The sequence below is a fragment of the Sinocyclocheilus rhinocerous genome, unplaced genomic scaffold (assembly GCF_001515625.1).
Source record: "Sinocyclocheilus rhinocerous isolate Xijiao unplaced genomic scaffold, SAMN03320098_v1.1 scaffold1294, whole genome shotgun sequence".
In the NCBI taxonomy this organism is placed as follows: Eukaryota; Metazoa; Chordata; class Actinopteri; order Cypriniformes; family Cyprinidae; genus Sinocyclocheilus; species Sinocyclocheilus rhinocerous.
Genome location: NW_015656157.1, coordinates 1,787,214 through 1,807,668, shown reverse-complemented (window position 1 = coordinate 1,807,668; position 20,455 = coordinate 1,787,214). Strand labels below are relative to the sequence as shown.

General features: G+C 37.1%; 2 protein-coding genes and 1 pseudogene across 4 annotated transcripts in view; 1 reads left to right on the top strand and 2 right to left on the bottom strand.

Moving 5' to 3' along the window:
- Positions 1-5,755, bottom strand: part of LOC107719590 (cyclic AMP-responsive element-binding protein 3-like protein 3-A) — an 8,548-nt gene extending 2,793 nt beyond the window's left edge. Inside the window, exons 1-9 of the mRNA XM_016527063.1 lie at positions 5,522-5,755; positions 5,149-5,262; positions 4,568-4,802; positions 4,233-4,366; positions 3,958-4,068; positions 3,762-3,868; positions 3,461-3,529; positions 3,292-3,376; positions 1,908-2,004 (exon numbers count right to left, since the gene is read on the bottom strand). Of these exons, the coding sequence (XP_016382549.1) occupies positions 1,908-2,004; positions 3,292-3,376; positions 3,461-3,529; positions 3,762-3,868; positions 3,958-4,068; positions 4,233-4,366; positions 4,568-4,802; positions 5,149-5,262; positions 5,522-5,542 (973 nt within the window). The 5' untranslated portion in view covers positions 5,543-5,755. The remainder of the gene's footprint in view (positions 1-1,907; positions 2,005-3,291; positions 3,377-3,460; positions 3,530-3,761; positions 3,869-3,957; positions 4,069-4,232; positions 4,367-4,567; positions 4,803-5,148; positions 5,263-5,521) is intronic.
- Positions 5,756-13,160: 7,405 nt separating this feature from the next.
- On the top strand, positions 13,161-16,227 carry LOC107719661 (elongation factor 2-like; annotated as a pseudogene).
- Positions 16,228-16,933: 706 nt separating this feature from the next.
- LOC107719589 (BTB/POZ domain-containing protein 2-like) overlaps positions 16,934-20,455 on the bottom strand; it is a 7,556-nt gene continuing 4,034 nt past the window's right edge. For all 3 annotated transcript variants that reach the window (XM_016527061.1, XM_016527059.1, XM_016527060.1), the window contains 4 exons: positions 19,102-19,294; positions 18,860-18,947; positions 18,450-18,596; positions 16,934-17,942 (listed from right to left, as the gene is read on the bottom strand). In XM_016527061.1, the coding sequence (XP_016382547.1) occupies positions 17,781-17,942; positions 18,450-18,596; positions 18,860-18,947; positions 19,102-19,294 (590 nt within the window). In that variant the 3' untranslated portion in view covers positions 16,934-17,780. The remainder of the gene's footprint in view (positions 17,943-18,449; positions 18,597-18,859; positions 18,948-19,101; positions 19,295-20,455) is intronic.

Here is a 20,455-nt window from a genome sequence, read left to right as displayed (position 1 = left end):
CCGTTCAAAAGTTTGGGATCAGTAAGATTTGTAATGTTTTTTTAAAGAAGTCTCTTCTGCTCATCATGGCTGCATTTATTTGATCAGAAATACAGAAAAAAACAAGTAATATTGTGAAATATTATTGCAATTTAAAAGAATGGTTTTCTATTTTAATATACTTTAAAATGTAATTTATTCCTGTGATGCAAAGCTGAATTTTCAGCATCATTACTCCAGTCTTCAGTGTCACATGATCCTTATTTTTTTGGAACCGGTGATATTTTTCTCAGGATTCACTGCTTCCAACATGGATAATAAATCAGCATATTAAAATGATTTGTGAAGGATCATGTGACACTGAAGACTGGAGTAATGATCCTGAAAAATCAGCTTTGTGTCACAGAAATAAATGATATTTTAAAGTATATTGAAATAGAAAACCATTATTTTAAATTGAAATAATATTTCACAATATTACTGTTTTTTTCTGTATTTTTGGTCAAATAAATACAGCCATGATGAACAGAAGAGACTTCTTTAAAACATTAAAAATCTTACTGATCCCAAACTTTTGAACAGCAGTGTAGATCACGAGAGAATTCTATTATTGTTTTCATCTTGTAATTTACAAACGTAAATTACTAATTAAACTTTTTGTTTTTGTGAATAAAATGGTCGACTCCTTTTGTATTGCTAAGGCTCATTTCTGAGCTGACATTTTGTATCATAAATACACAAAAATAGTATTTTCACACGTTTTGGATCATTTGCTTATTGGAAATGACACACTGAAACTATGTTCACAAATGATACCTACCTTAATTTCTCTTTCGTTTCTTCACACATCATGTCTCATATTTCATCTTAATCTTTTTACTGACACTATTGTCTCCTTGGTAATCAAGTACACTAACTTTTGAAAGAAATAGAAAAAAGGCAAAATTGTGGTGAAAATGATTGCACTCATTTATTTTAGAAAAATAGCTAGAAAACATTTTACACAATAAATATTAAATAGTTAATCGATATTTCACTATTTATTAAGATTATAATATTTTTCTCTGGAATAATTCATATTTTTATGATGGATTTTATAATTTTGGATCTTGGACAACGGTTAAAAAAAAATCTGTACTGGGCATTTCAAAAGTAATAATAAAAATAATTTACAACAGCTTGATTAAACTTTCCAAGATTTTCTAAGTTTTTGTGACCATCGTAGGCCAAAAAGTTGAAATCTGTTTTTAATAAACCTTTATAACATAAAAGTGCCCTAAGTTGAAGAAACACCCATAATGCAAAGATATTCATACACTTTTTATACATATTGTCAATCCCTCATAATCAAACTCATGACCTTGGTTTTGACTAGCTACAGTGCAGGAAGTAGAAAGTGAATTTCTAGTTATTTTATGTCTATGGAGGAAATAAACGTAGACAAGTCACGCTGTGACATGTTTCCCCCTGTTCTTTTATTCCTGAACTTCAACCATCCAAAAGAGCTGTGGCGCTCAACAGTTAGCGTAATTGAACAAAACTGTGAACAAGTGCGCCAAACTTTAACCATGACCTACGCTTAGCCTGCAAAATAAGAATTGATTCCCTTCAGAATCACTGACAGCAGTTTGATGAGGACAAATTACAGCTTTTCTTCCACACTGTTGATTCAACGTGTGGGAAACATGACTAAGCTGTTTGCCATTCTTCTAGTCCGCGTCACTTCTCTCAGTACTTCCAATAACTGTCACAAGGTTTCAGTCCAAGCCTAATGGCTTGTCAACCAAATGATACATTACACAGATTGAAGAACCCCTTGTTCTTCAAGCATGACATTTTCCTCTCAAGTTAGCGGCGATATATATATATATAATAGGTTTTCCCCCTCAAGGACTGGATGGAGAAGTTGTTTCGGCCAGAAAACTCACCTCTCAATGGGCTGAAGTCTCCGTGCTGGCTGACCTTGGTATCTGTGAAGGGCTTCAGATTGGGCAGCAGAATCAAGGTGAAAGACAAAAGTAGTACCTAAGGGACAGAGGCAGATGGAAGGCTTGAGCGTAGCAGCACGAACAGCAATTGAAGCACAACTTTGATGTAACATTCGTTTTTGTCATCAAGTAGCTGTAGATTGGAGTTCCTTGTTATGTGATTACTTAGTTCCCTGGCCTTCTTCTTTTTGAGGAACACTGATGATTGCTTTAAGAGCATTTCTTTAAGAGCAAGTCTTGTGCCACCTCATAAAACACAACAAAATGTACCATCGGTGTGAGACTTTAGATTATATGTTTTTTACATTTACTGAATTGAAGTCAACCACAAATGGCAATTTTAATTAATATTACTTGTGTAATTGAAAAGCTGAATTTTCATCAGCCATTACACCCGTCTTCAGTGTCACATGATCCTTCAGAAATGGTGCTCAAGAGACATTTCTTATTATTATTATCATAATGAAAACAGTGCTACTTAATATTTTTGTGATACTTTTTTCCATGATACTTTAATGAACAAAAATTAAAAAAAAAAAAAAAAAAAAAGACAAAATTTGGCATTTGAAACATATTCTGCTTTCGAAAGACTTGAAATAATCTTGATTTTATTCTTGTGACACAATAAAATAGTAAGAAATAGCAATAGTAAGAAATAACAAATCTGTATATAGTTTTTTGGAAAATTTAAAAAGTAATCTTGTTTCATCTTTCCCTCTTTAGATTGTACAGTTTGTATTTGTTTTGTATCTTTCTAGGAACTGTTTCTTGCTGCTGAATTTGGATTGCTTATGGTGGATTGTAAGGCAATGTTTTCTGTAAACGTGCTTTGAAACAGTATGTATGAATCTGTGAATAAATGATTCAAATTGGAAATGCTTCTCTTCAGGTTTATACATCTAAAAGCATAGATAATATTTTCCATACCATTTTTCAGTAATTTATTGGAATCCAGTTTAATTCATGAAAAAATAATTTTGCAAACATGCATTTTTTTTTTTACAAAGTATAAATGTGTCTTTATAAATAAATATATATAAGAGGCATTATATTTTAGCATGGGAATCATAATCATAATTTTTACTTTTCTGTTTCTTTGGAATAACATGTACTGATAAATAATTTAAAATAAGACCAAGAATGTGTTTTGAGAATGTGTTTGTGGTGAAAAAACATTGACTTGCACTGAGAGAAATCAGCAGCAAGTGTCAAAGAAAATGCTATGTGTTATGTATGTGTGTAGTGTGTGATTTTAAATGCCCAAAGCATGATTACTGTATACCTTGATCTTTCATGTGCAAATATCGCTTCTTTTAACCCTCACCAGAATGCAGGTCCCAGTCTGGGCCGGTTTGTTAGATCCATTCATGACCAACGCCTGCAGCCGACGCAGTTGTTCCATCAGGGAGCTGAAATGGAGAGAGCGGGGTAAAAAGTTCAAGTTCAGGAGCCTGTATGGAGTGTGAAGATTACCAAGTAAATGATTCCCTCACATGTTGCATTTCTCCAACTGGAAGACTTTCCTCTGCAGCTGCTGGTTGTGCACACTGCATGCCGCCATCCTACAAAAACAAATTTCCCATAAGAACCATGTAAAAGAAAAGAGGTTGTAATCAAATCCACTCTCAAGTTAATTCTCAGACACAGCACTGAACTTCCACCTGGTATTTTGCCGGGGGGGGGTTGTGTTCAGTAGCTGCTAATTTCATCAACTCGGATTATGATTTTTACTCTGTGATTCAACACATGTAGCGTCCGCTTTTGCTTAATTTGTTCGAGCACAACAGTCAATACCTGCTCTCCAGGCCGTCGGTGTATTCTTTCTTCTTCTTCCTGCTCTCTTGGGCCGACTGCTTGTTGCGGATCTTTCGCCGGATTTTCTTCAGAATCCTTTCCTCGTACTTGATCATGGGAGGGAAGCAGAAACATTGAGCTACAAAGACTATCGGCTGCGCTCTACTATTGTGGTGTAATTGCCAACTGACGGTACCTTGGTGAGCGGGAACTGATTTGGCAGAGTCACTCCTTCCTTGGCAAGTAGTCGCTTCTCATCCTCTGTGAGAACCAGCTCCTGGTAGGACTGCTGGGAAACCTTTGTGGCCTGGAATATCAAACGGACATGAAAGTAACAAATCCAATCAACGTCTCTGTGTGCCTGGACGGTCAGAAACCTATCGAGTTCACCTTTCATCTGCACTCAAGTTCACCTTTTCCCTAGTCTGCCTTGTGTATTTTACCTAGCTTCACGCATGAGTGCAAACTCACAGGCTCTGGTGTGCCAGATAGCAGCAGGTCCTTGACAGTTAGGGGGAATCCAGTGGTCGGTTGTGCCTGTGGCGTTTCAGATGCGCGCTGCATCCCTCCAGCCCTGTCTGGGAAGAAGCCAGTCTCCCAGCCATCTGCAGCAACAGATAATACTATTTATCCTTCTTTGTTTGCGTGTAGAGAGATTTACAAAGCTCAGGAATAGGGGCTTATCTTCAGAGCATGTACCATAACAGCGCACAATGCAGTGAATCAATAAGTGGGAGGCTAATTATCTGTGTTTACAGAGTCTCGAGTCACCAGGAAGGTTCGCTTTACGAATACTTGATACTCACTGAAATTAATTGGGAAGTTGGTGTCAAGATTGTGTTGTGCCTGGGATATGACGATGCGAGGCTCCAAAGGAGGGCTTGCGGTTGGCGGCGGACTGTCGATGTGATCCGAATGAGGATCTTCGCTGATTCCGCTGTCGCTAGGAGAGGGCGACCAAACTGGAGATCCAGAAACAGAGTTGTACCCACCTAAAAGTGCGTTGAAGAAGTCCACATTACCCTGAGCGGGCATCATCATCTGGCAATCAAAAATACAGGATGGTGAATGATGAGATATTGAATTCTTTCTTCTGCAGAACATGAAAGAAGATATTTTGAAGAATTTAAAAAAAACTGTTTTTGTCCATTCAGTGAAAGTCAGTGGGGTCCAAATTTTGTACCCCATTGAGTTTCATTGTATGCACATGAACATTCTTCAGAATAGCTTCTTTTGTGGTCTGCACAAGGAATAATGTCAAAAAAAATGTGGAATGACATAAGGATACCAAGTGAAATGATCAATTTAATTTAATTTTTGGGTGAATTTTCCCTTTTATTTGTTAAAATCCGAAGAATTGAAGAAACTTGGAAGAAGCCAGACTTACATGAGGATCTTGAACTGGCCAAAGCTGATCATTTTGTGTTCCCACAGTCTCATGCCGTAAGATGCCGTCATTCTTATCAAAGAGCAAATCGAGCAGTTCTAACCCTTCACCGCCCTGAGATATAGTGAATATATTTGCTGTATATATCATTTGTTGTCAGTGGGATTCAATGGAAAATACAAGATAGAAAATGGACCAAAGCGCCAAAACAGTTGAAGGCAAGCAAATGTTGAAACAAGAAGACAGAAAAAATTACTTTTAACTTTGAACTTTGCTCTGTGTGAGATATTACACAGGCAGGCTAGATAACAGGCTACATTTAATACAAATTTTTCATGCAAAACTAGTGAAAATTAAAAACATTGGAACTTACCTGGTCTGAATAGTGCTCCATTACTGTGACCCAGGGGTACTGCAGTCTAAAATATCCTTGAAAACTCCAAAAAAATGGGACAAAACCAAAATATCAATCCATGCTCTGTCTGTGTCCCTCTGCTCACCCAGGACAAAGTTCGAACTCCAACGCAACAATCAGGTCATAATCCTCAGGGCTGTGTTTGATTGGCTGTTCTTTGTTGGGATGTAAGATTAAAAAAAAACGTGGTAACACCCTGGAGAAATAGTGCAGTTTGTATTTCAACCAAACATATTGCCACTTCTGTGGTAGACTGTATCAAGTAAAAATTTTCAGCATTCATATAATCGACTCCGAGATGATCGAGTCATACCAGGTATAAAGTGCATCAAAAGGGCAAACTCACATCTAAAAATAATGGCGAAACCTTGTTTTTTGTATCATATACTACCAGAAGAAGTTTACGTTTTTTGCAAATTTTTTCCCCAACAGCATACCACACTTCCCATCTCATTCCTGGAAAAATCATTCCTCATAGTTACTACAATGTTTCAGTGCGCTTGCAAGTAAGAGTTTCAGGCATTTGTTATGGGAAAACACCTGATGCAGAGCCAGTTCAAAGGTCATATTTTCCCTTCTGTCTGAGGTAATTTGACCTTTAACACAGTTCTGATAATCCAGAAATACATAATAAACATTATAATTATTATTACTAGTTTTAGAATGTAATTATTTTATTTTTAGTTTCTTTATTTATTGTTTTTGGATGGTAAAGATCTGTTTCTTGACATCTGAGCTGTTTTGAATCATGCATATATGGGCCATTCTACAGAATTGGTCCAAAGTCAGAGTTGGAAACGTCTTGGAAAAAAATTTATTTTTCCAAAACATTTGTATATATGCAAATTGTATAATACCCAAGGTACACATTTCTAGTAAATTAAATACAATCTCATATTGTATTTTCAGAAAGTTTTGGATTATTTGTCCTCTCCCCAAATTTGTCACTACCGAAACACAGTAATAATAATTTACTTAGAAGGGTTTTATTGGCCTATTAAGATTTTGCTTGCATCTGCATTGTAAATAAATATTTTTTTTTTTTGTTTTGTTTTTGTTTTTTTTGTTTTTTTGCTATTTTATTAAATTTTTTCAGAGGAAAATCAATAATTATATTTTTAACAATATTTCAAGTGTAATTTATGAGATTTGTTGTATTTTTAATCCAATTTTTCTTTGTAAAAGGCAAAAAGTTGATCATACTGATTTCAAAGTTAAGGATTCATTAGTTTGAATATACATTGAACCAAAAACTATCATAACATCTTAGTTGATAATTCAGTATACTTTATTTTTGACAAAAGATCCCATGTTTCGGTCGTGACTGCACATTTTCGGTAGTGACAGTAATGCTTTGGTAGCGACCACATCACATTACAGAATTTTAACTTGCATACTAAAACACTAGTAAAACATACTAAAATACGAAAAACATGACATGTTTCGGTAGTGACAATTTTAGATACTTTTGAACCTATCTCAAAGATGCTAATCAGCACATGGTTAGCTAGCACAGTTTTGAACAGTTGTACACACATAAAAATGAAATGATATGGAATAACTCACAAAAAAGTGTGCTTAATTGCAGAAAAAGGGTGTTTGGTAGTGACATTCCTTAGAATTACAATCACACATTTTTCAGATTTTTGTGCACATTTACCTCAAAATGATGGGGCCAATCTACTCACCATGTAGCTATGAGAGAGAGTGACACATAAATATTTCCTGATCATAAATGTAGGGGTATAGTTAATTTCAGTCTCAGCCAATGGACTAAAACATGCACTGTTTTAGTAGTGACATGAAAATGCGGGACACATTTTTTAAAATAAAGTTTCATAATTTACAAAGAAAATATAAAATAAAGATTTTTAACTTTTTAAAAGAAACAAAAAGATATTTTTTAAAAACAACAATGGGAAAAAAATACAAAAATTATTTCAATATAATTTTCCTAAGTTGAAATTTAGGGGTTAGGGTTCAGGACAGCCACCACCCAATTGAAAGTACCCAATAAATTATGATTTTATATATATTAATCTTACTGATATTTTAAATATTATTGTGGGTTTCAATAGATAATAGAAGGATCTTAGTAAACATCTAAGCTTTGAATACTTAAATACTTTTTAAATGGGTTTTTTTTTTTTTTTTTTGGTGTGGGACAGCAGTTTGCACCAATTCTATAGAATGGCCCATATACATTATTACTTAATTTTTATTCGATTTTTAATAATTAGAATTATTAATAACTATAATTCTATTATTAATTATACTGCTTCTAGGATTTCACCAGACTATTATTTATTTTATTTTTAAATGGTAAAGATCTGTTGTCATCTGAGCTGTTTTGAGCCATGCATTTATACAATATTATTATTATTTTTGCAAAAAAAATAAAATAATAATTTTAATGATCAATTATCATTTTAGTATTAATTATACTTTTCTGACTTCACCAGACTATTTATTTATTTATTATAGGCCACTGCTTGTCCGCCTTTACGAGACTTGACTGTTGTATTTTGTTTTTTTTTCTGACCGGGAAAAAGACCTGTTCTCATCCTGTTCTTGACATCAGAGCTGATTTGAGTCATGCAGGAACAACTATCATCTCATCAGGCACAGTGTGTCTTCTCTTAAAGAAACACTCCACTTTCCGTCGGTCTTAGTACACGATGTAACTACAGAAGAGTCAAGTGTCAAATAGGAAAAATATAGAAACTCTTTTGTCATTTTTGAGCGAGATGCTAACGGTCTAATCAGATTCAATGATCTATGCTAAGCTACAGCTAAAAGTGCTACCGCCAGACCCGGAGATCGGCTGAATGGATTTGAAAACGGTAAAACTCAACTGTTTAACTCTAGGGGAGTTGGAAAATGAGCCTATTTTCAAAAATAGTGGAGTGTTTAAAGCACGTATATCTCTGTCTACTCTTATTTCATCACCTGCCACATAAAATCAGCTTTGAAGCTGAACAGGGCCATTCAACTTTGAAAGCTATCATGATTTGCGAGGAATCATCTATTGTGTAGGCCATAGCTTTAAAAAATCATTTCTCATTCTCAGAGGAGATCTATCATGTATCAGATGGGCTTTGTTGAAATAGAGTCTCTTCGTTACTCTTCGTTAGCAAACACAGATTCAGTCATCAATTAAGGCACAATGTCAATTGTATAAAGGGAAACTTTAAACAGGCATTAGTGGCACCATCAGATTTACGTGTGTCCACTGCGCTTACTCACCATCAAAGTTAGCAGCGTCATGCACACGGTTCAAAGCATCAGCTGCTGTTTTACAAAGCACTCACGTACCTCTCCACAAGAGACATAATTAGACGGTGGAATTCCTACATGGAGTGTCAATTTCAGGGAAAGTTTGAAGGAAAACTCAAGGACGGACGGTTTTCCTGGATGTTTCCCCTCTTCTTCAATACATCAATGTTTTTTCCTTATAAAAGCATTGTTTACAAAGACAAAAACCCCTTTGAAACATCACAGATAAGCAGAAATCAATGACAAACTAAGAGGCTTCGAATGTGATGCACAGAGTTTTCCGCACCGTTTCTATTAAGCCCTGATGACTCAGGCAAGGACACCTTTGCTGCTTTACAACGAGTAGAAAACATTGGGCACTTTTTCCACATTTTAAGCAACATTTGAAGTTGAACTGAACTTAAATTTTCAAAATAAAACATTTATATTTCATTAACTGAAATAATTACTAAAATCTGTTTTTACCTGTATAACATACTGACAACCAACTTAAAAACACAGATGGTAAAGAGAAAGGCACAGGAAGAAGTTCATCACAAACAGCTTTTCCACAAGCTGAGGTAAATACTAACATATTGAAGGTGCACATGTGATATACACAAGAACACCATCATAGTAACACACAACACTAAAATAATGCACTAAACATTAATTTAACAAGATCCGAGCTAACAGGGAACGCTCAGAAGTTTCTCTCAAAGTTATGAACTTTCTTCCAGTGACATTAATACAATGTTTGTTCGAATGTATCTGGTCTTTAATACTGTTCTCAAAACATTAGCATAATAACCTTATTTATACATTGTTCATGGAATGTTTTTTCCCCCCGAAACGTTTTAGTTGGATGTTCATCTAACATTTTTTAAATGTTAATACTTGTTTCAGAAAACTAACATTCAATGTTTGTAAAATGATAAAACGAACTGTTCTCTTTTCGTTTGCATAACTGAAAAAAACTTGGTAAAACATTTTAAAAAAAAGTTTTTATAACTTAATGGGAATGTTAGCAAAACGTTCTTAGAACACATTTTTGTTAGCTGGAATGTAATATAAAACCCTAACTGCTAAGAAAAAATGAAGCAGAAACTAAATGTGAGCTGTCACAGAGAATTGTGGGAATGTCAATTTATGTTTTTTTTCACTGTAAATTATTAGATTAATTATTCTTGTTCACTTACAAAAACTACATTTAACAGTATTTTACTGTAATATTACATGAAATTACCCATTTAAGATTTAAGGGAACTTACCGCTAACCAATTGACAAGTTTTTACCATACCATTTATTACTGTTAAAATGATGTTAATTTTTTTATTTAGCCAGTGACACTGAAAAGTACGTAACTAAGCATAAGCGTAATATAACGCTTGTAGTAACCAACATGCCATGAATGCGCCGACTGAAAAAATATATATGTTCAGCTCATTTCATTTATTGACTGATACTTTTTTGCCACTCAGATGGTTTGAAGGCTCATGCGCCTGACCAAGTTGCTCTTTTCTGTCATTTTGATTTCATCTCAAGACAGACTGATGGTGTCCTATTGTGTCATTGTCAAAAACCGTCTGTTCTCGGTTCGGCTAAAATGGTTGTATTCAGTGAACTCGTGACCTTGACTTGGTTGCAGTCTCTTCTTCCTCCCGTACACCTCTCAACAATAGTGAAGACTGTTGCTGCATAGACGGTAAGAGCTCAAATTCAGTTGTATACTTTTATTCTGTACTTCACATGCAATCCGCGTACGCGCTGTAGCCATCTGGATGCTCCAGCCCCTTGAACCTAGAATAGCCTGCAAGACAAACAAAAATAGAGCACAAAGTGTTTAGAAATGAAACATTCTTGCTCTGAAGTGAAAAATCTGTCATTATAGTTGAGTGCATACATCAAGCTGCTCTTATGCCCTTGACTTCAAAGCAAATGCATGACCCGAGCCAAAGCATGCAATGTGCTGAATCACATATTCAATCCAGATGTAAAATACTGTTTATTCGGCAGCTTTGGAGGGTTACAGGACTGCCATTGAATGTGAATCTTGCAGGCAGGTCCGGTTCTACAGGGATGTTGGAGGGCGTTAAACATCCTGAGTTTAAAAGGTCATTGATGAATAAGGATGTCTTTGAAAATACAAAGGTGAAATCTTAAAAAAAAAAGTTCAAGTTCTTAGAAATGTTTTTATACAAATTGTATGCGTTTTCAAAAAATGTAAAAAAAAAAATTTTTTTTTAAATCACAGCACGTAAAAAGTCAACTTAATTACTATTTGAAAGTTTTAAAAAAAAATGTCAAGGTAAAAAAATATATATTAAATATCAATGTCATGGAGGTTTACTTAGACTTTACTCCATTTGACCCGAAAATGAGGCTGTGAGGGACAGAAATACAGTGCGTTCAATGGATTGTACTGTTGTTTAACAACATACAGATTGTTTAGCTGATGAAACGTCTTTCTGAAAAACTTAAAGCAGACAAATACTCCATTCAAAGTTTTAAAAGTGAGTTGTGAAAATTACATGATCTAAGACCTTTCTACAGTGAGTGTCAATCCCACACAGCCTCGTTTTCATTCGCGTTAAATTCAATATGGCGTCTAACCTGATAAAGCAAAGTAGATTTTGATAACTTAATTCCAGCCAAAACACATACACAGTATCTGAGCATCAATAATACTACATGATCTGTCAAATATGATTTACATCCATCACCTTTAGCATCACGTTTTACCCACAGTTCCATGCCCAATCACAACCGCATGAGAAACTTAGTAATAAGTGATTGAGATAGTGTGTACAGTCATGGCCAAAAGTTTTGGCAGTGACATAAATTTTGTGTTTTGCAAAGTTTGCTGCTTAAGCTGTTGTGGTGTTCGTTCACATTGGTTCTAGATTATTGTGTAGAGTGATCAGATGCATTTTAAATAACTGCTAAAAACTAGTCAGGTTAATCACTATCATACTAATTAGATTGTAAGAGCAGACTGATTGCTATAAAAGAAGGGAAGAAGCACTTCAAATCATTGTGTTCTTGTTTGCCATTGTTACCTCCAAAGTCACACATGCAGCCATCATTGCTTTGCATCAAAATGGCCTCACATGCAAGAAAATTGCTACAAAGAATATTGCACCTGAAAGAACCATTTAACAGATCAAGAACTTCAAGGAGAGAGGTTCGACTGCAGAAGTCTTCAGGACGTCCCAGAGTGTCCAGGAAGCTCCAGGACCATCTCCTCCTGAATAATCAGCTGGAATCGTGTCAGCAGCAGTGCGGAGCTTGCTCAGGAATGGCAGCAGGTTGGTGTGAGAGCATCTGCACTCACAGTGAGGCGTAGACTTTTGGACAACGGCCTGGTGTCAAGAAGGGCAGCAAAGAAGCCACTTCTCTCCAAGAAAAACGTCGCTACCATGAGTCCTGGGACGTGCCAACAGTGAATCATCCTGAGACCATCCATTTGTGGGGTTGCTTTTCAACCAAGGGAGTGGGCTCTCTCATAATTCTGCCCAAAAACACTGCCATGAATAAAGAATGGTATCAAAACGTCCTGCAAGAGCGACTTCTTCCAACGATCAATGAGCAATTTGGTGATGATCCGTGCATTTTCCATCATGATGGAGCACCATGTCACAAAGCAAGAGTGATAAAGAAGTGGCTCGATGATCATTACATTGAAATGTTGGATCCGTGGCCAGGCAACTCCCCCAATCTCAGTCCCATAGAGAACCTGTGGTCAGTCCTCAAAAGGCGAGTGGACAAGCAGAAGCCCACAAATTGTGATCAACTCACAATTGGCAAGAATGGATCGCCATCAGTCAGGATTTGGCCCAGAAGCTAATATAAAGCATGCCAGAGCAAATTGCAGAGGTTATGAAGAACAAGGGTCAACACTGTAAATATTGACTCATTATATTTTTTTTGCCAATAAAAGCCTTTAAAACGTATGATATGCTTATCATTGTTTTCCAGTATACCATAGAAACATGTGGAAAAATAATCTACAAATACTGAAGCAGCAAACTTTGCAAAACACAATTTATGCCACTGCCAAAACTTTTGGCCATGACTGTAAATCAGAGTTTGCAAGAATTTGGAGACATTCTAACAAAAATGTTGTGATGAGGCGCCACCTGCTGGTCGAATGCTATTTTATTCTGGAAACGGTTTAAAATGTTTCAATTATCCATTTCTTTCATTTTGTACCATTTCATGTGACTATAATTTACTGTAATTAAATTATATTTAATCAGCGTTGTATACCCTGCTAACCTTCAGAGAGTGATAAGCGGTGATGCTACACCTTTAAATGTGAGCCGTGGCCCGACGTCATCACGTACAATACGTACGGCTCGCGCTTGATATATGTTCATGAGAGTTGAAGTCATCAGCCTCTTCCCCGCCTGACTGTGTACCAACGTTACACCATTAAACGAATCCAAAAACATCGGGCAAAATGGTAAGTCGATATATGATGTTATTTACTTTATGCGTTAATAATCTTCTGAAGTCTGACATTTTGTCACGATTTAAATGCTTGGAGTGGTTGAATTTGTTTAATAGTGAGTATGCTGTACGAGCCACTTGTGAAACACTGACTAGCATGTGAATTAAATCCTACCTAGTCTAGAAGTTTATATTATGTACATTTACTGTTGAAAAGAAATGTTGATGAATTGATCATTTTTAATACCTTGTTAGTTTGCAGTTGTTGTTTTTTGCAAATAAAGTTTTGCGCAAGTTAATTAGACTTATTAAAGATAGATTTATTTAAATGTACACTAACGTAAGATGATTACCCAAGATATATCAATCGTCTAGAATTTAATTTTACATGCGCCTCATGGGTGCTGCCATTTTGAGATCACATGACCACATGAGCTATTATTGTTCATTGTCATTGAAATAAAAAGCACAATATGCTTTTTACTAAAACAACAGCCACTGCTCAGAAAATTGTTAGAATTGTGTGTTCACATTACATTTAAAGGAACAAAACATAAACCTAGCTTTGCTCCTGCATAATTTATACCTTCATGCATCTAGGCCAATTTTTAGTAGTCATTATATAGTCCAAAACCATTGGTACTTTTGGGACTTAGTGCACATTTAGGTAACCTATATTCTTTATTAAAACCAGAAATATTCATTATTTTGAATTTCCTCAGTTTTTACCTTGCTAGGTGAACTTCACAGTAGACCAGATCCATGCCGTCATGGACCAGAAGTCCACTATCCGTAACATGTCTGTGATTGCGCACGTCGATCACGGCAAGTCCACTTTGACAGACCGTCTGGTGTCAAAAGCTGGTATCATCGCCTCAACCTGTGCCGGAGAAACCCGTTTCACAGATACGAAGAAGGACGAGCAGGAGCGTTGCATCACCATCCATGTGAGTGTTACACATTTCCATTCTACATCGCAACACCCAAATCTGTAAAAGCTGATGTACAAACATTGAGAATTAGGTGTGCATTAACCATTTGAATTCACCGTTTCCCTCCATAGTGCCATCTCCATCTTCTATGAGCTCTTATAATGATTTGGCCTTCATTAAGCAGTGCAAAGATGGCTCAGGCTTCATCAACCCGACTCCCCTGAGCATGATGACTTCTTTTCAGAGGTTATGGCTGCGCTTCGTGCCACAGATGGAGCATTGGTGGTCATGGATTGTGTGTCTGGTAAGTGCATCAATTGTCATTGTGATGTTAAAATGGTGGTGTTTTGGTCGTAGTAGATAGTACTCGTTTAAAAGTGGGTGTTTTTGCATATTTTGATATCATAGAAGAACCGTTTTGGGTTCCCTAAAGAACCTTTCAGTGAACAGCTCTTAGAACATTTAAAAAAAAAAAAACCTTTTATGCTTATAATTAATTTCTGTGCAGTGGAAAGATTCCATGAATGTTAAAGGTTCTTCATGGAACCCTAGATTTCAGTAAAGAACCTTTATTTTTAAGAGTGTAAGGTGCCAGATATGAGAGAAGCCAGATATGACTTGAATTCTGAAATGTTGCATGATTCTATAAAAATTGCTGTCTTGCAGGTGTGTGTGTGTGCAGACAGAGACTGTGCTCAGACAGGCCCATTGGTCAGAGGATAAAGCCAGTATTGATGATGAACAAGATGGACCGTGCATTGCTTGAGCTGCAGCTGGGTTCTGAAGAGCTGTACCAAACTTTCCAGCGCGTTGTCGAGAACGTCAACATGATCATCTCCACCTATGGTGAGGATGAGAATGGACCTATGGGCAGGGCAACATTGTGGTGAGTTCCTCATGGCTCGCTTATGGGACCTTTCAGTTTTTCAAAGAACGTATCCTTCTACACTATCTCGGGGTTGAATATTAGATTGATTGTCCAAAAATGTTTTTGAAGTAAGCTAAGTGTACTTTTTACATCCCGCTCTTAGACTGATCCAGTCGTTGGTACTGTTGGCTTTGGATCTGGACTGCTTTCACTTTGAAGCAGTTTGCTGAGATGTATGTCATGAAGTTTGCTGCCAAGGGTGAAGCCCAGCTGGGACCAGCTGAGTGGTGCAAGAAGGTGGGTGACATGAAGAAGCTTTGGGGAGACAGGTGATGTAGGAAAACCAAACAGAACAACACAACTGAATAAAATGTAATATTTCTTTATGTAAAGTGACCATTTCTTGCAGGTACTTGGACTCCTACTCTGGGAAGTTTAGCAAGTCTGCCACTACACCAGATGGCAAAAAGCTTCCCAGGACTTTTGCCCATCTGATCCTGGACCCTATCTTCAAAGTGAGTAATCTGCACTTTGAGTGATAACATTATATGTTCTATCCAAGCCATTAATGATGATTTAAAAATTCTTCACTTTGACCTGATTGTCTTGATGATAAATTTCAGTCTGATATGGCTGTTGTGAACTACTTTGGATTATTTGCCTTTTACATATGGATATTTTATGAAGCTGTAACTTTCCACTGTGTAGATATTTGATGCCATCACAAATTCGAGGAGGAAACCGCTAAGCTGATTGAAAAGCTAGACATCAAATTAGATCCTCAGGACAAGGAGGAGGAAGGCAAGACAAGAACACTCTGGAGATTGTTTACATTAATTCAAACGGAAAAGTCAAGATGTGACCATCGTTTTAAGATGCCTTATTGTCTGCCTTATGCAGGCATCTGTATTATGAACCAACAGGCAAATGGTGGCTTTTCTCAGTTCCTAGTGGAATTTGAAATTGTTCTGTGCTAAAACAGAGTCAAATGTAATGAATTGCACAATTTATGTACTGTGTTCATAGCCAGTATACTAATACACATGGGTATTATGTGCTTGCTGTAATATCATTAAAATATATTAGCAATCTACCTCAAAGTAAAAGATGTTTATGGAAAACTCATGTTTTGTAAGCCTGAAATATAAATTGATTAGCAATGCAATGCCTCTGCCTTTTTTTTTGTTTTTGTTTTTTTTCAAGTGGTTAGGTTTGGATATGCTGTTATGAGAAGGTAGACAGGTACAGTATGTATGTACATGCATACTTTCAAGGTTATTATAAGTCTTTGGTTTCTATTTCAAAGTAATACAGACTTCATTTCAGGATTTTAGGCTGGACAAAAATAATTTGAATGAAAATGAGATTAATGTAAGGTCTCTTCAATAGGCTGGTTAACTTGAATGTATTGTAGTTCAATCCTTCCTGGTTTTGTTTTCATTTGTGCCGTGTTAAATATGTCAGCTATTCTGACTAAGGTCCATTAGTTAAAGTTGATTGATTGCATGTCAACTCTAATCAGCGCTAAGGCAATCACTGTTATTAGTATGTTTAAAATACATCAAAGTATTAAACTTAAGTACTTTACTTGTCACACATTTGTGTTTGGAACAATAGGTGACTGTGAGAGTGTGCTAGTTTCAAAGCTATCTGACTTGGTGGGCAAAAAGATTTATAGCCTTCTCAGAAGAAACCCTAGACTTGGAAGTCAGCCTCATGCCTTTGCTCAGTAACCAACAAGTAAAAAAAAAAATAATTGTAACAAGTTTTGCATAAGCAACTGCCACTCAAAAAAAAAAAAATCTAAATCTTAGTATTCACTATTGTGCATGCTGCATAAATTGATCCATTGTGACCCAAACTAGGGCTGCAGACTTTAATTAAACGTATAGAAACAAGACAAGGACATTATATTTATAGCGCTTACAAGGTAAGCATTGATACATTCATGAAGCTGTTTCTTGTTCATTTTATATCAACATCTCAAGGAAAGAATATTCAGAATCTGTAACAGAAATGTGTCCACTGCAGTCAATACTTTAGAGCTTTTATACAATGGCATAGTGAATGCAAGTGCTTGTAGTTTATCGCTATTAACAAGAAGGGCAACTATGGTAAAACAACACCTTATAAACATCTACTGTTCACACTGCCATCAAAGAAATGGAGTTTCACCTCTAGCAAGGGGTGCAGGCCACTCAAACATAACAGTCCATTTTACAATGAATTGACGTCCTAATCGAGATGTAGTGTACTTTCCCCAAACTTGCTGTTGTGCCTGGGGCTGAAGTGCATCAGTGCGATTTGAAGGACTGATGAGCATTGAGCAATCAAGGGGCAAAGGTGGGACCAAAAGAAACACCACCAATATTCAAATAAATGTATAAACGGAAGAGAGTTACCCCCTATAGTTGAACTGTACCTGTGGTAGATCACTGCAATGACGAAGTTCACCTATTTGTTCATTAATTAGCAATGACATTGGCTGCTCATAACATCAAGGTGGTACTATGTGGTGTTACTTGGGTAGAAACAGAATCGGTACCCTAAGTACACTTTAAAAGGACTGAATTCTCATGCTTCAAATCTTAAAAACAAAAGCCTTTAGAAATGAGAGATCAGTATTTGGTCGCCGGTCTACACAGAGACAGGTGAATTGGCCACAAAACGCAATGCAAGAGTCCTTAATCATGAGATTCTGCTTGGTCATTATGTGTAGAAGATGACCTCTGGGATTTGTCCATCCTCTACAGAAGTGCCATTGTTATTTCCTGCAGCATAGCAGAATGTAAAGCAGGTCTTGGTACCAGTAGCGGGGGCTTCGTGGGTGACTTTACGCATCCCCTTGGTCCCATAATGAGAGTCTGGCCCCTGCAAAAGCATCCCATCAAAGGTTCATTTATAATTCATGAAATATTGTATTAAATGATACAGATATATTGTATTAAATGATTATTCTTTGATAACAGAAGAATTTCAAGGGAATAGATAGATAGATAGACAGATAGATAGATAGTCCATTGTGATGTTTGAAGCACAGCTCACACAGAAGTCACTTTTAAAACCAAACAGCTTTCTGTTGGTCAATGCAATGAATTTGCTTGACCAACTTGAACACGATGCGAAATGTGCATGGGAAAATCTTTTTCTCTCACACAAAATTCCAGATCCCATGGATTCCTATTAAAATTCCTGTATATTGCCAAAGATAATTTATAGCCAGTAGACTTTAGTTAAAGTATTAGCTAGTATTAGCGCAACTGAAGATGCAAGGAACCATGATTTGATACTTGCAATTGCTCGTAGGTGGCAGGTGGTATTTATAATACCATTTTAGCATATAAATGGGCTAATACTCCAATTTTGACTCTGTTTTACCTTGAGGGTGGCGCAGGCAATGTAGTTGACACTGGGAAGAATTTCCACAGGCTCCTTGAACATGACTCGGAAGGTACTGGCCGTTCCATCGCAGCTAAAGCCTGTATCGTTCTGACCAAGAACTGTGTTGCTGTCTGTATGTATAATCTAGATTCAAGGAAAACATGCACCATTACCACTCATGTACTACCACATTTTCACACTTCCAAGATCAACTTCAAGGGCAAAACTACAAAAATTGCTGCTCGCAAGATTTTTGACTTGAAAATTTGGTCCTTATTGCAATTGATTCTGGCCAAGAATCGCCCACTTAGACAGGAAGACCATCTGTCAGACATGCACCAACCATCAGTGAACATACTCTCCAGGCAGTTCATGGTTGAAATAATAATTTTTTTCTTGGTTCTCACCTGGATGTTGACCTGATAGTCAGTTGGACCATGTATGGACCCATAGAGCCCAAATCCCACCACAAATATTCTGCGGTTCACAGAAAACCTGTGAGGAATTTGAATGCAAACGTTATTCAACAACAGTTTTTAACGTTGCACCTATATCAGGTACATAAAATGACTAGAATCAAATCCACGCTCCCGTTCAGTGTTTCAGCACTTTCTCAATCAATGGTTTAAAAAATAAAAAAAACACTTACCGGATGCGGTCACTGGTTCCGCTGTAGCCCCAGCGACTCTCCACTTGACTGAAGCGTGTGATACTGCACTCTTTCCCCCGGAGGCAACAGCGAGGCCGGTCAATAAACTCTACGTGTGGTTTCGGATTGACAGTAAAATGCAGGAACAGACTGACCACCTCTCGGTCTGTGAGTATACCAGACTGAGCCGGACCTATCGCACACATACACAAGGTTTAGCGCTATGGCTAGTGCCACTCAGGAAGTTAGAGCAGCTATCACTACACTGCAAACATGCTCCTGCAGGGCCCATGCTGGCTTTTTGCGGGCACAGTGGGTTAGGATCAGCCCACACCAAACCTAAACAGGCCCAGTGCGGGCTTGCCCAGGCGAGGCCCACAGCTTTGGGCTCACCGCGGGCTCTCTGTGAGCAGGCCACACTATGGGACTGCCCACATTAATCCCATGATGGCCCTGTGTGGGCCAGCCCATTCGGGCCCAAAGCAACTTTTGTATCCTTTGGGTAGGGTGACCATACGTGCCATTTTCCCAGGACGCGTCCTGGCCAGGTTTTCTATATTGCCTAAAATATCTAGGGTTTGGCTTTGTTTGCATGTGCAGACCGATCGGTGTATGACATCGGTTCCTTGTGTTTTCGAAACACCTTTTCAGAACCTGTTGTTTCATATAGGCCAGGGATCCTCAAATCTGGCTCACAAGATCCACTTTCCTGCAGAGTTTAGTTCTAACCTCAATCAAACACACCTGAGCATGTCTTCAGGATCATTAGAAAATCACAGGTGGGTGAGTTTGATCAAAGTTGGAGCTAAACTCTGCAGGGTCTCACGAGTCATATATGAGGTGTAACAGACATGAGCCTGTTAAAGGGGTCATATGATGTTGCTAAAAAGAACATTATTTTGTGTATTTGGTGTAATGAAATGTGTTTATGCGGTTTAAGGTTAAAAAAACACATTATTTTCCACATACTGTACATTATTGTTTTTCCTCTATGCCCCGCCTTTCGCCGGCGTTATACAAATCTTCCCAGACAGTAGGTATGTGGGGGCATGTTAGAACGAGCCGTTTTAGGTAGGCGTGGCTGACTCTTAACTTTTATAAAGAATATCTCTTTGGATTTGAGACTTTAGTCTTTGCAACTTTACAGATCTTCTTTATGCACTTTATTCCTATGACCCCTTTAATAAGAATTTTGTGGGCAGTTTTCTAACTTACCACTAGGGGTGCTAGGGTGTTTTAGGTTTCCTTAAAGGCAGGGTATGTGATTTTTAAAAAACACTTTAGAAAACTGATTCGGGCCGAATAGCAAAACAAACTTGTAGCCAATCAGCAATAAGGGGCGTGTCTACTCGTG